The sequence below is a fragment of the Bremia lactucae genome (genome assembly GCF_004359215.1).
Source record: "Bremia lactucae strain SF5 chromosome Unknown BlacSF5_NotPlaced_18_SHOA01000004.1_1233567bp, whole genome shotgun sequence".
NCBI lineage: Eukaryota > Oomycota > Peronosporomycetes > Peronosporales > Peronosporaceae > Bremia > Bremia lactucae.
This window is the reverse complement of record NW_027152030.1, coordinates 485,841-499,619: the sequence shown is the minus strand read 5'-3', so window position 1 is coordinate 499,619 and position 13,779 is coordinate 485,841. Positions and strand designations below refer to the sequence as shown.

The window sequence follows — 13,779 nt, the reverse complement described above, 5'->3', positions numbered from 1 at the left end:
TCTAGATACCTCGCGTAACGGATGACGCTAGGCGTCATCCCTCCTAATGTGAATGCACCTATGTGTATCACATACACAAGGGTTGGTCACAAATGTGAACCACACCCGATAGGTGGGTCTTATTACATTATTTAAATAATTGACCATCCCCTTAAGCACACCAAGTGTACTTAACGGGGGCTGTGTAATATTAGAGCAACTTTAGCCCCATACACCCCCCCTCAAGAAAAAAAATTACATTTTAAATTCGTCAAAGAGATACGAGGAAACTTGAGCAGCTTATCGCGCCGGTAGCTCATTTAATCACTCTAGCGACCTGTGTTCACATACACGGCGCCAAAGATGCAACCGAAAAGGGGCCACGTTGGTGGGTCGTCTGCGAAGACGCCCACTCAACTTCGCTCTAAGCGCACGCGCCGCGTTAACACGCCGGCAGTGTCTAATGCCTTTGTCGAAACGCTGACTACTGCTGCTGTCGCATTAACAGGGCTGAAGGATCCATCCCACTTTTACAGTGATGATGCTGATCCGTCGCTCGTTGTCGACGACAATGAGTCGACATTGTTGCCGTCACCTCATAGTAGCGATGCGGACATTGAGCTCATGAGGAAGGATGATGGCGCATTATTGCCCATCCAAACTTCTCTCATGGCTCACAAGATGGAGACAGCAACATTTACAGATGCTGTCTCGTCGTCTGCGCTGGAAAGCGCAGCGACAGGTAATGAGAGCGCTGCCAATAAAGGCGCAGCCTCTTCTCCGTTGGGTATAACCACAACGCCTTGTGCTTAGACTATAATCCATAATGGTTCTGACATAGAGGATTCGGAGCCTAAAGCTCCGGCGGCGTAACGTGAACGTGCTCAGTCGGTGTCACAAGCCAGTCGTTTAGAACGTGGCTATGCGACGGGTGGCATTCCAAAGATGCCCCCTTCATCTAAATAGCCTCATACAAACGGGCCAAGAGCGTCGCTCCTAGAGCGCGCTCTTGTAGACGCACATTATTTTTATGGCGTCTTTTTATCATGGAAGGCTCAGGGAAAATCGCTTGGGCGTATTTTCCCGATTTAGCGAGGATCCCGTCGAAGGTACTGACGCCGAAGCCAATAGTCTTTGGCCCAAATTCTACAAGTTCCGCCCGAGCGAAGGCCTGACGAAGAAGTAGCCCCAGCTCAAAAAGACAAAAAGCGACAAAGCGTCGGTGAAGTCCAAGACGAAGCCAAAGAAAGCTGAAGAGGACGTCGCATCGGTCGAGTCGAAGAAGCCCAGGAAGACGGCGGACGACGGCGTATCGATGGAAAACGCGAAAGACCGAGCGCCAGCGTCGAAGAGGATCGCCACAGCTCAAGTCTACCTCTCGTACACCAGCGAGTTGAAAACGTTTACGGGGAAGTGGAAGGCGTCGATTGCGCGCGACTGACACAAGTCCACGCGCACGGCGTTTCGCCGCAGTCAGCTAATCCAAAAAAGTGCCTGTGCTTCTCTGAACAGCTGGTACAAGACGTTGCGGCCCAAGATCTCGAAGAGCTGGACTCGGCTTAAAGAAGAGTTCCGCAAGGAGTTCATGGACGGCTCGACATCGTACATGCAGATGTATTTCGCGATGGTCCATCGTTCTGACGAAGACGTCATCGCATACTTGTACCGTCTCGACAACGTCGCGAGAAAGGCCAGTGTCGACTACTTGTCAGGCGAAGAAGAAGCCATGACCCATGTCGACCGCTTTCATCTCGGTTGGAGACGACGACCTTCGCAAGTCACTCGCGGCTCTAGTGCTGGAAGGCGTCGAAGACGACGCTCAAGAACATCGAGCGGAACGAGGAGGAGTATCAGAACCGTCTCGACAACGACAAGTTGCGCATTAAGTCCGACGGTTGCAAGGGTTTGGCAGCGGTGACATCGCGCGACATCGGCTTGGTTGACGACCAGAGCGACAACAGCGACGATGACTCGGACGATGACATATACGGAAGGTCGTCGCGTCGCGCAAAGAACAACGTGTACTACGCACGCGGGAGAAGATCTTGGTGATTCAGGCCGATGGATACAAGAGTGTCGACGCTCTAAACGAAGATCACATCCGTTGTTCGCACTGCGGCAAGCCCCACAAAGAAATTGACTGCTGGGCAAAGATGAAGCGCGGCAACTGTGGTCGCGGATACCCGACGGAGAAGTGCCTCGCGCGGCGCACGTGCTGCGACGAGCTATATGACCACGCGAGTGCCCGCAAGCCGCGACCTTGAAGGCGCTCAAGGACTGGTTGGACCAAGTCAAGCACCCCAATCTCCCCCCAGTCCGTCACTAAGACGTTAAACTAGGACGCTTGCTACCTTGGCAGGCAGAGCGCAACGAGCGGCCACCAGTCTACGTCTTCGAACTCGTCGAAGACCAGACCAGAGCGAAGGAGGTGGCGAACCGTAATAACCACGTACTCTTGGCCTTCTCATCTTCGTCTTCTTCATCTTTGTCTGCTGACTTATTATCGGAGATTAGAAAGAAGATGAAGAAGCACCAAGAGACGGCTACAACCGCCGTCCTCGGGTGCAAACGCTTGTGTTGACGCCCGGCGAGAAGAGAGGCTCCTCGGAGAGTCACCCAAAGAAGGACTTCTCGACAGCCATCGTCCGCGCCGCCATCGAGGATCGGCGTGCGCGAATCCTGATTGACACCGGCGCCAGAGTGTCGATCATCAACTCTGTTTTTGTTGTTGTGCAAAGCAGAATTGACGATCGATACGACACAGACGCTGGAATCCGTAGGAGTCGGTGGCGAAGTGTGTCATACGGTAAGAGGTGCCCGCTTGAAGGTCACACTCGCGCGAGATTACGCGTACAAGTTCGACTATTGGGAGTCGAAGCTGGGCGCGTGGGACGCGATCCTGTTCGACTCGACTTGGCAAAGGGGTTAACATGTCTTCCAGATGAAGTCCACTGCGCTTAGAGGGTCGAGGGGCAGCGTAGAGTGGCCGTCACACCGTGCCGTACAGCTGAGGAAAGACGTCTCGCTGGCACGATGCGCGGCTTGAGCACGTGAAAAACAAGAAGCTCTGGGTCACGGGCGGGCTCGACTGGGTGTCGGAGATCGTGCGAGTCCCGGATCAAGTGCCGACGGCGGTTCGCATCACCAACATCGGAAGCTGGAGCGTCCGGCTGTCGTTTCACGATACAATCGGCATGTGGCTCAACGACACGGAAGCTCCAAACGTCCGAGCTATGTTTCGTTTGAATCGTATAAGCACAAAGAGTGGCGGAAGTTAGCGTACGATGCTACGTCGGAAGATGTCATGATCAGGAGAAGGGAGATAGATCGTGAGGAGTACGAAGCAGCCGCACCTCCGACAGTGGAAAAGCAGACGTACCGCACTCCATCAAAGATCTTGCGACATCTAACAATATCTCAGCAGGACAAAGGTTCAACGTCACGAGATGGGGCAAGCGTGGAGTAAAGTAGAGCAACAATCACGTCAGTCCGACGAGGCTGTGGCACCAGCCGACGAGGTGCTAGCGCAGCTGACTCCGTCCGCGCCCGACGACGCAACGGCGACGACCGATCATCATGCAAGTGACACGAGCTGCCGAACTCGCGGTCAACCAGTCAAACTTGGACGACATTGTGTACTTGAAGGAAGAGAGCTTGCCGAACGCCGAAGACCTGCAAAACCAGGTGGCTCTCATCCCAGAGCCGGAAGAAGACGGAGAAGTCGTGGAGGCCGACTTCCAAGTCGGCGAGCCTGGCGTCAAGTCGGAAAAGGAGACCGCAAAGATGCGCGCGATCATCTTGAGACGCCGGCATCTCTGCATGGAAAAGGCAGCGCACTCTTGCCGCCTGCAAGAGGCGAGTCATGCGACATCGACGTCGGCAACGCGCGTCCGATCGCGTAGAAGGCTCACAAAGTCCCGCCGCAGTACACCAAGCAAGTAATTGAGCAGCTGAAGGGCCTGTTGAACGCCGGGATCATCGAACCGTCGACGTCTCCGTGGGCCTCACCGATCGTCATCGTTTCCAAGAAGAACAAAGTCGGTATCCGGCTTTGCGTCAACTACCGAGTCGTGAACGAATTGACGAGGCTCTTAGTAACGACTTGCTGGAAGACCTGTTGGCAATGTGCTGGTTCTGCTGCCTCGACATGGCGAGCGGCTTCTGGGTTGTGTCGATGACGCCGCGTTCCAAGCGAATCTCTGCGTTCGTCACGCCGTTCGGGCTGTACGAGTGGACGCGGGTGCCGTTCGGACTCAAGAACGCGCTGCAGATATACGTCTTCAATGAACTTGTGATTGTTGTTCAACGACTCGAGGAACAACTGGACGTCTGTCAGCGTCTTCGGGAACTCTAACGTCGCCAAAACTTCCAAGTTCTTCGGGTTGGACTGGAGACCTTCAGCGCTGCTTTTTGGCCAGGCATTCTACTTGCAGCTTGCCGAAAACACACTTGGGAACGCTTATTGACAGGCTCCACTCTTCGCAAGTCTGCATCAGCCGTTCCAGCAGCTTGCACAGCTGGTCTCACGTTTCCGATCCGAACAGGGTCGTCGATGTACGAGCGGCGGCGGAGGATCGATGCATCGCTCCGCGTTGCCGGCACACCGTCGGCAAAGACGTCAGCGGTCGGCGCACCGTCTTAGTCGGGGCTGAGCTTCAAGATCTCGTACAGCGCGTTGTCGATGAGCCATTTATGCCGGTGTTTGCGGCGTCGCTTTACGAGCTCACAGACGACGAGTTTTGCAACGAAGACGTCAACCCGGGGCAGATGCCACGCTCACGTGCCGCATTCAAAGAGCTTCAGCGCTGACTCGTCGAAGCACCTGTCCTGCATAACTTCAAACCGGAAAAGACGATCACGATCGTTATTTACGCCAACGACTTGGCCATGGCAGTGTCGCTGAAGCAGGAGCACGACGGAACGCTGATGCCTGTAAGCTTCGCCGGCCGCGTCTTGAAAGACGGCGAAGTACGATACGCCCTCGCGGAGAAGGAAATACCGGCTCTTCTATGCATGACTCAAACATGTCGACTGATAGTCGTCGAATGCCCGCCACGCGTGACCACACATCATTCGGCGATGTCGTGGCTGTTCAATGTGAACCGTGCGCCAGGCCGGGTGCTGCAATGGGCAGCTATGCTGCCACCGTTGCCATTGACGATCGAGAGGGAATCCAAGAGCAAAAACGAATCGTCGAGTTGCTGGCAGCATGCATCGTCACGGCACGCAGTCGATGAAGCGCTCGAGGGCATCCGCTCGAAGTAGGGTTGGCCTAAGGCAAAAAAAACGTGCGCGTTACCGCGTATCGGTGGCAAGCATGCACGCTAAATTATCATATTCGGCGGATCGGCCAAATGGCAAAGAGTCGATGGTGCATTTCGCGCAGTACTCTGGCGAGTTCCAGAGTAGAAAGTCGTAAATGCCGTCTCACAATGGGTTGAAGATACGACGGTGAACGAAGTCGAGCACTGAATATTTATCTCCGCTGTCAACATCGCTGTTGATGGAGACTCGAACGTCGCCATCCAGCAACTCAGAAGCAATCATACCATCAATGCGCCGTGGCTGCAGCTACCCTGCATCAAGGAGAACGCAACACTAAAGAGGCTGAAGTCGTACGAGCTCGTCCACGCGAAGTGCGAGTTCAACGAGCGGCCGACTTCTTGGCTGGCAAAGCGACGCAACGTCGCTACGGGGAGAAAGTCGAGAGCGCTAATTTTGCCGATCTTGTCACGCTGATCTCGTCTCCACGAAATCTTCACGAAGTAAGAAACACCGCCACTCTCAAACGTGTTCGCGACATGTCGGGGAAGAGGAAGGCCGCACGGGCACAAATTGAACAAGTCGATCTGACAGCCGTACCAGCACTGGCATTGCAGGACAATTCCGCGTCGATCGTGGTAGCGAGACAAGACCGCAACTGACGGGCCCAAAATAAGTAACGTTGGATCCACGCGCTGAAGAAGATTCTGGCTGACGATCTGCAAGCGCTGACGGCGGAAAAAGCCCGGGCCGTAGCCAAGATGGAAGGGATTTTCGAATTCGACGAGATGGGGCTGTTGTTATTCGTCTGTCATCATAAGCGACAGACACCGGACGGCCCAGAGTTGCAGCTGCGGCTCGTTCTTCCGTCGACCCCCCACGACGCAGTGTTGTACCACGACCACGCGAGCTGAGCTAACGCGCACCAGGGTGTGTCAAGGACTATACGCGCGTCAGCGACCACTTCTACCGGTAGAATATGTACAATACCGTCAAAAATTAATTTGCATTTGCGTCGACTGTACGATAGGCAAGGGCGAGCCGTCTGGTGAGAGTCGGTCGCCAGGGAATATTTGCGTGACAGAGCCGTTCCAAATGATTAGAATGGATCACATCCCGTTGCTTTCGGAGTCGTACCGCGGCAACACCGTGTTGCTGGTCATCGTCGGCCAATTCACCGGGTTTGACATCGTGCGCGCGAGCAAGTCGAGAGACGAGCAGACGGGTCGCAGCGACTTACGAGAAGGAAGTGTACCAAGCCTATGGCGCGAGCTAAGTCATCTGACACGATCGTGAGCCGAGCTTCATGTCTGACATCTTCAAGGCGTTCTGCAAGCTGCTTAAGATGCGCACTATTGCGACTTTCGCGTACCGATCGCAGGCCAACAAGATGGTCGAACGCATGGTCGGCACAATCACGCGCACGATCAAGATATACGTGCAAGATTCGAACTAGCGCGACTGGGACGACTTCGCAGAGCGCCTTCCGTTGGCGTTGAACACAACGTAGAATCGTGCACGTGACGAGTCGGCTGCGTACTTGGCCTATGGTCGGACGCCGCGGACGGCTCTCAAGACCGCAATCCCGAAAGCCGGTCGGGGCGTGGGCGGGACCGACGCAAAGAAGTGGCAGATCCAAGTGCAGAAACAACATCGGTTCGCATGTGCACGCACGAATGAGCTGATGGAAGCTGCGATCTTCGAGCGTATTCACCAAGGCGAACGAGAGCGCAGGAGAAGACGACGGATCGGTCGGGGTCGGCAGCTGGGTCTGGCTGTACTTGAACCGCGTCAAGCCGGGCTAAGCAGGGAAGCTCGCTTACTTGTGGCATGAACCGTTCTGCGTCGCTGAGAAGCGAGACGACGTGATGGTGCGTCTTGGAGTTGAGGGGACGAAGTACATCTTCTTCCCGTGGGTGCACATCTCGCGAATTAAAGCCCGACGACAGTTTCCAGTGCGACCAGCTGAAGAGTTGACGACGCCTGATGCGGGACGTTTTGACTTCAACGAAGCCCTTATCCCGGAGGACAGCTTCGAGCCAGACGCATCGGTGAAGGAGTTCAAGGTCGCCGAGACCACTCCATCGTTGGCGGAAGAGCACGCGATACAGCCGTCGAGTGCGATAGTACCGGATTTGCTGGGTCGGCTACGACAAGCTAACTTGGGAGAACGAAGACGACTCGAGCTGCGCTGCGCTGATAGCAAAGCACGAGAAGAAGCTGAAGGCGGGCGGACGCTACGGAGTCACTCAAACTGAAGGTAGACCCAAGTGAAAACCCGGCTAGGTCATGGTAATATGGCGCCCACGCGCTATATTACGTGCTACATCAACTTGCACGTTATGTCTGCGGACGCTACGAGTGCGCTAATGCCACAGCTAACCAGCTAAAGTGAACGCTACGAGTGCGCTAATGCCACAGCTAACCAGCTAAAGCGAACGCTACGAGTGCGCTAATGCCACAGCTAACCAGCTAAAGCGAACGCTCACTACCACTATACAAAGAAGAGAAAGAGGAAGAGAGAAGCAGAGTCAGCCGTCTGGCTTTGTTGGACGACGCACCGCGTCATCAGTTGCTGGGTATTCGACAACGACTTAATCGTCGTCAGCCGCCGCGGAACGACGAGCTATCACCATCGAGAAGGAGTAAGTGTCAGTAAGGTGATACTGAGAGGCTATTAGTACATCGCATCTCTGGTGTTCAAGCAGGGCGAGTGGATTTCTTGTGAATGCGACTCTGAAACAGCGAGTGGCGCAACACGTGGGTTTCAAGCCGACTCAAGAATAAGATTCGATCAGGGTCTATCGATAGTCTCCAAGTGATCTTCGATGTCCTGTACCGCGTGCGAGCCCTCCAGCTGAACGGACCGGCTATCAATGGCTCCAATGGGATGGGAAGACGGAACAGGTCCAGCAAGACGTCAATGTCCACGCTGCAGTTCGCCTGCAACAAGTCCAGGATCCGCTTCAATGTCTTCGCTTGTTTAAGGTGGCTACTCCGGGTGTTACGGTGTTGTTGCTACTCTTCGAAAGCCGCCAAATCCTTGTCCAGATGCAACAAGTGCGTTCGGTCCCACAGAGCCCAGAAGTGGCACTACTTGACGTCTCGGTACCGCTGGCAGAATCTACGCAGCGTTGCTATAGTGTTTTGATCCAACGCGTCGAATGTGAACGGTGAGGGGAGCAGCCCGTGGTTCCAGGATTGATTCCCGGTGATTGTCACGAACATCGATGCCGGAATCCGCGCGCTAGGAAAATATTTTTGATCGGAAGCCTCAGTCGCGAAGTACGGGATTCGACGAACCAACGCTTCCACGTCGAAGACAGTGCTGTTGTAGTCCTCAGGTTGGGGGGGCAAACGGCCACCGTGTCTTGGGGAACCGAGTGTCGTTGCGATAACGCTCGTCGGCGTTACGGTGACCATTGTTTCCATCCTCAATGCAGTTGATTCGAGTGATCATGTCGGTACCGTCTCCAAAAGTCTGCGTGGAGAAGTCGTGCCGGATTCGTTGTCATCGTCCGATTCATCCGGGGAGTCAGCGGTAGCCACGACTTTGTCGCTCGTCTTCGAATGTTTAAAAGCAGGAGGTGGAGCAGTTGACGATCGGTTGGATAAGGGGAGGACGCGTTAGCTGTCATGCGAGTCGACCGCAATGTTGTCGCAGGTACCGTCATGTAGAAGCGAGTATCGCCGGTAGCCGCATATCCAGAAGGCGACTCCGGTGCGTCGCGACGAGAAGTCGATGCTGCCGCGTCGCAACCAGAAGTCGACGTCGACGAGTCACAGACCTGGACGAACCGGGACGAGAATCGCCGGAAATTGCAGGACGAGATGTTGAACTCAATGCGTCATGATCAGGAACCGACACCCAACAATCGGAAGCAGGAGTGCGGTGAGGCGATGTATCCTGGGTTACAGGGTTTCTGCCAGCAGTCTCACGAGGCGATTTACCTCGGACACTCCCACCAGCTGACGACATGGTCCGAGTCCAGGATGTGCTGATGCTTCGACGGATGCAGCGTTAGCGCTGTGCCAGTATGGATCGATCCGGAGCGCTTAAAGAGTTGGCAGTTGATCCGGGAAGAGAACGCGGGTGCGGAGAGAGGGATCAAGCGTGTAGCCTTTTCAAGGAAGAAGAGATAAGCCTGGAAAGTCAGAGCAGCTGGCGCCACTGCCGTCATCGGCTTAACCGGAGAGTCCATCATGCTCTTCGGTGAGTTCCACTCGCAGAGCTGACATTCGAGCCCGCTAGTCAGCGTTCTCCGCAGACGGTCCCATAGGAGCAAGAGCGGAAACCTAAACAGGCACTGAAGCCTCAAGCCCGCACACGGCAGCCAAGCTCTGGATCTGCTAAGACTAACGAGCGACGATGTGGCTTTATCGTTCGCCAGCTGGGCCGCGTGAAGTTGGATGCGTAAGTCGTCGCGTTCACGCTCCGCCCACAAAGGCTGTGCGGGAGCTGGTTCATCGTGCTTTAACTATGCTGCAGTATCAAAGAGCTGTCGACCAACTTAGCGTTTTTATCACGAAGCTTCTGTTGCTGAATGGATTTGGCTTCGGTTTGATCAGTCGCCTTGTTCTGACGGAGTCGGGTGATGTCGGCCAGCTGTCCAGCGATCGTAGACGCTTGCGACTCGGTCGTGTCGTGCACTCGATTGTAGTCGTCTTGAAGACGAGCCAAACGTTCGTTTAGGTCGGCCGCTGTCTGATGTTGCGAATCTGCTAGACTATCGGGAGGATCGTTCCACGGATCACGAACGGACGCCCGGAGAGGTTCGAACAGGACACGAATGACCCGTCGCTCAGCGTATGTCCATGACAGATCGTTTTGATGTACCAGCGCGTAGCTCGCATACATCCGACGGACCAACTCATTATACGGTAGGAGGTTCGGGGTCATCTACGAGATCAGAGCAACAAACTGTTGAAGTCAATCGATGCAAAGATATGACATCACAGAACGCCAGGATCGCTGAATCTGAAGCCGACAGGTGATCACAAGTGGCCATGACCGGTAGTTATGAGTAGCCATGACCGGTGGTCACGGACAGCGAGTACCGATGGCATTCGCGAGCTGGCGCGTCTGGTTACACTGGACGTCGGCTGGTACATGGCGCGAATATTTTCCTTAAAGATCGCCCATGTAGGAAACGCCTTTCTGTCCGCCATAAGCGCCGAGTAAGCCCACTCTGAGGCCTTTCCGCGCAGATGCGACATGGCGTACGACACCATCCGGCTGTCGTCCTCGATGAGCTGGGCGACACCGCATTGCTCCACGGCTAAAAGCCAGTGGACAATCGTGTGCGCCGCAGTTCCATCGAACTTGGGCGGGTCCATCCGAATGGGCCTCGGCTGATGCGGCCGGGCAGAGAGCATCTCAACAGTCCTGTTGAGAGCCTCGCTCCGAGCCTGCTCATGCCTCAGCTCATCCTGAGTCTGAGTGAAGGACTCCGCCGCAGCATGGCCCTGTGCTTCGGACGCGGCCCTCCGCTGTCCGAGCACAAATGCCTCAAACTGCTCCAACTGAGCAACATTCTGCTCAGGAGGACTACCCAGGAGCCTGGCAAGGGCTTGTTCACCAAGTCCCTGCGCCACAAGCCCTGCCACCTCCTGATGATGTTTGGAGAGGTGGGGAAAATGAGCCCAATCAATATTGAGGCTCATCCTCACGTTTACACGCAGAGATGCGGGTGGTGGGAAGGATTTCAAGTGCTACCAAGTGTAGGCGGGCACGTCGTAATGCGGCCACGCTCTACTTAGCACACACCCTAGCACAGCGAGGAAGCGGTTTGCACCTGCTTCTCTTGCGTGCAGTGAGGTAGTTGTGGTGGGCGCGTAAGCGACCTCACCCAACACACTAAGTATCGTCACGGGAGCGGTAATCCGGCTCCTCGTGCGAACTTATCAAGTAGGAAGTAGTTTTTAGACTGATTTATATTTAATAGAATAAAATATAAATACCTATTTTTACCAATTAAAATGTCATCTCTAAAGAATACATTTAATTTGTATTGTGAGCGTATCTTTCTAGATACCTCGCGTAACTGATGACGCTAGCCGTCATCACGGATGACACTGGGCGTCATCCCTCCTAATGAGAATGCACCCATGTGCATCACATACACAAGGGTTGGTCACAATTGTGAACCACACCCGAGTGCTGGGTCTAATTACTATTATTTAGTAATTGACCATAACCTTAAGTACACCAAGTGTATTAAACGGGGACTGTGTAACATTAATGCAACTTTAGCCCGTTACAAAATCTCTGTGCAGTTAGGTACTTTTGTTTTCCTCTTATTGCATGAATTAAACACTATGCAGTAAAGGACATTCCCTCGTCACCCAAATCTTGTGCCGGTCATAAGACCTATCTCACGCTAAACTATACGAACCGGTCTTAGTAAGGCTTTGTTAAAGGACATTCTCGTGCTCAATACGTAACGAAAACAAGACATCATCTAGATTTCTAAAATGCGGCCTACCGCAGACATCTTCGTAAAAACACAAGCGAGCATTTCGGCTCGGCTGTAGCCACTACTGTTCGGAGTACGATCTTTTCAGTGACTTAACCACGTTTAACCACTTTTAAGAGCGTTTGTGTAGTTGTCGAGCGATATTTGTCGTGTTTCATCGAGGAACCCTTGTTGTGTGGTTACGACGAGCAACTACATTGCCGACTTAATTTAATTAGGTAAAATGCTGTAATTTTATAGACTTATACCGTCACTTAAGAGTAACCAACACGAATTGCGTAAGTGCTTGAATGCTACTCCCAGCTTGACGACTCATCGTAAGCCAGCGGCTTTCATGCTACTTTTACGTTCAAGCTCTTCCCAAACATCAGATCTCCGGCGGTAGACACACCTTCTGCGCATGTCCTCTCACAAAATTCGACCGCCTGCACCATTTAAAAGCATGAATATTACCACCTTTGTCACTGTTTCGCTTAGGACCTGTCGCTGAGTGACCTTTGTAACTAATTTCTAAAATATTCAGCATCTAAGCCATTATTGACACAACTTAGACGACATGGTCATTTCCGCCTCGCGGGACAAACCTAACTCGTTGGTCTGGTATGATCAATGATCGATACCAAATTTCGTTGTCCGACTCATTCCGAATTCATAAGTGTTGTGAGGACGAAGTAGAATTCTTCGTCGATGCCATTTACCCGCATCGATGGTACACATGTAGGCGGGCAAAGGATGCCACTCCTTTGTTCCAAGCTGGGAAAGCATTTGTACAGAATGTCCAAAGCATAGGCCGAGAGACCTGGCTTGACAAACTGGATGCTTTCCGTGAACGAATCGAAAAACGGACTGTAGTCGGGGCACGCCACAAGCTGAACTGTTTGTCCAGAATAATAGGCTTGCCTTGCCTATCGTGGCGGGACTCATGTCTCTGCTGCTTAAAGGGCGCAGGTCATGACTCCAAGGAGGCTCATTGGAGAATGCGCATCTCTTGTGAGATGCGCGAAGGGGTTGAGAGCCTCCAATCCTATAACGAGCGCGGGGAAGCGCTCGCTCTCTGATGGACCATGTGTCGAGGAGGATGGTTACTCTCGCCAACGAACGAGGTAACTCGTACAAACCCCTTCATTGCATGGTGGTACAAGAAGCGTTCGACTGCAAAACGCTTCTCTCCACTCGAATTTGTCAAATGATGTGGAGGATAAGAGAAACTAGGATTTGCCTCATTCGTCAAAACCAAGTCACCATCGTGACTTGGATCATGTCCTCCCGTGTCGTCAGTGTTTCTCGCAACAGCTGATAAACCGTGCGCAAGTTTTGGTTGATCAACTGGCGAACGAATGGACACATCAATCCCTTCAAGACGAGCTGGTGGTATCTCGTCAAGAGATATCATCCTTAAACGATGTAGTGGGAGGTCTTGTTCGTGAGAAGAAGACTTTGGCTTGAAATTTTCAGGTTGGCGGATGCCTTAGACCGTGCCAGTTCGGCGTGTGCGTTAATTCGGGACCGAAAGAAGTCCCGTGTAACGGTGATGGCGGAGACGTCTAACATAAACGTAGGATGCGTACGATCCTACGAGGGAACTCGATCGTGTGCGCATTGTTTTTGTGGTACAGTACACGAAACGGGCCGACATACCTGGGCAGTTATTTATTACTGCCCACATTTATCACTACATGTGTAGGTAGGTTTACCGTAGACAGTAGGAAATGATCATTAGCTTCAAATGGAAGTACGTTGATCTGTCATTTTTGACAGTGTTCCGTTCCTGTCGGTCCGCCGCATCAGCGATGGAGTCCTGTACAAAACAGACCAATGCTTCTCTAGCCAGCAAAAATTCTCCTGCTGACTCGATTTTTTTCTTGGTGTGCCCGGTGTGCACTGTGGAGATTTCATTCTTTTCTTTAGTGAGAACATTATTATTCGCACTAATATTTTGTTTCCAATGCCGTCATCACAGTCAGCAATAGTTTATCGCTATAACTGTATTTGTCTTCTTCAATGTTGATTGAATCAATATTGATATCATTCGCATCGTTTGTTGAGTCAATAAATGATGAGC

General features: G+C 53.0%; 10 protein-coding genes across 10 annotated transcripts; 8 read left to right on the top strand and 2 right to left on the bottom strand.

Annotated features, from left to right (window-relative positions):
* Positions 1 to 1,564: 1,564 nt before the first annotated feature.
* Positions 1,565 to 2,031, top strand: CCR75_000109 (uncharacterized protein; the record flags this gene model as incomplete). The annotated part of the gene is given in 2 exon segments (XM_067958217.1): positions 1,565 to 1,756; positions 1,774 to 2,031. The coding sequence occupies 2 exon segments, from the start codon at positions 1,565 to 1,567 to the stop codon at positions 2,029 to 2,031; spliced, it is 450 nt and encodes a 149-aa protein (XP_067821540.1).
* Positions 2,032 to 3,555: 1,524 nt separating this feature from the next.
* CCR75_000110 (uncharacterized protein) lies at positions 3,556 to 4,333 on the top strand (the record flags this gene model as incomplete). The annotated part of the gene is made up of 2 exons (XM_067958218.1): positions 3,556 to 3,904; positions 3,936 to 4,333. The coding sequence occupies 2 exons, from the start codon at positions 3,556 to 3,558 to the stop codon at positions 4,331 to 4,333; spliced, it is 747 nt and encodes a 248-aa protein (XP_067821994.1).
* A 533-nt stretch (positions 4,334 to 4,866) lies between these two features.
* CCR75_000111 (uncharacterized protein) lies at positions 4,867 to 5,244 on the top strand (the record flags this gene model as incomplete). The annotated part of the gene is made up of 1 exon (XM_067958219.1): positions 4,867 to 5,244. The coding sequence occupies one exon, from the start codon at positions 4,867 to 4,869 to the stop codon at positions 5,242 to 5,244; it is 378 nt and encodes a 125-aa protein (XP_067821993.1).
* A 52-nt stretch (positions 5,245 to 5,296) lies between these two features.
* CCR75_000112 (uncharacterized protein) lies at positions 5,297 to 5,903 on the top strand (the record flags this gene model as incomplete). The annotated part of the gene is made up of 2 exons (XM_067958220.1): positions 5,297 to 5,394; positions 5,489 to 5,903. 2 exons carry the CDS (start codon positions 5,297 to 5,299, stop codon positions 5,901 to 5,903), a joined length of 513 nt encoding a protein of 170 aa, XP_067821996.1.
* A 442-nt stretch (positions 5,904 to 6,345) lies between these two features.
* CCR75_000113 (uncharacterized protein) lies at positions 6,346 to 6,537 on the top strand (the record flags this gene model as incomplete). Its single annotated transcript, XM_067958221.1, has 1 exon — positions 6,346 to 6,537. The coding sequence occupies one exon, from the start codon at positions 6,346 to 6,348 to the stop codon at positions 6,535 to 6,537; it is 192 nt and encodes a 63-aa protein (XP_067821995.1).
* A 10-nt stretch (positions 6,538 to 6,547) lies between these two features.
* Positions 6,548 to 7,075, top strand: CCR75_000114 (uncharacterized protein; the record flags this gene model as incomplete). The annotated part of the gene is made up of 2 exons (XM_067958222.1): positions 6,548 to 6,679; positions 6,752 to 7,075. 2 exons carry the CDS (start codon positions 6,548 to 6,550, stop codon positions 7,073 to 7,075), a joined length of 456 nt encoding a protein of 151 aa, XP_067821998.1.
* Positions 7,076 to 7,109: 34 nt separating this feature from the next.
* Positions 7,110 to 7,499, top strand: CCR75_000115 (uncharacterized protein; the record flags this gene model as incomplete). The annotated part of the gene is made up of 1 exon (XM_067958223.1): positions 7,110 to 7,499. One exon carries the CDS (start codon positions 7,110 to 7,112, stop codon positions 7,497 to 7,499), a length of 390 nt encoding a protein of 129 aa, XP_067821997.1.
* An 835-nt stretch (positions 7,500 to 8,334) lies between these two features.
* Positions 8,335 to 8,664, bottom strand: CCR75_000116 (uncharacterized protein; the record flags this gene model as incomplete). The annotated part of the gene is made up of 1 exon (XM_067958224.1): positions 8,335 to 8,664. The coding sequence occupies one exon, from the start codon at positions 8,662 to 8,664 to the stop codon at positions 8,335 to 8,337; it is 330 nt and encodes a 109-aa protein (XP_067822000.1).
* Positions 8,665 to 8,893: 229 nt separating this feature from the next.
* Positions 8,894 to 9,243, top strand: CCR75_000117 (uncharacterized protein; the record flags this gene model as incomplete). Its single annotated transcript, XM_067958225.1, is given in 2 exon segments — positions 8,894 to 8,905; positions 8,920 to 9,243. The coding sequence occupies 2 exon segments, from the start codon at positions 8,894 to 8,896 to the stop codon at positions 9,241 to 9,243; spliced, it is 336 nt and encodes a 111-aa protein (XP_067821999.1).
* Positions 9,244 to 9,715: 472 nt separating this feature from the next.
* On the bottom strand, positions 9,716 to 10,141 carry CCR75_000118 (uncharacterized protein; the record flags this gene model as incomplete). Its single annotated transcript, XM_067958226.1, has 1 exon — positions 9,716 to 10,141. The coding sequence occupies one exon, from the start codon at positions 10,139 to 10,141 to the stop codon at positions 9,716 to 9,718; it is 426 nt and encodes a 141-aa protein (XP_067822002.1).
* Positions 10,142 to 13,779: the final 3,638 nt, after the last annotated feature.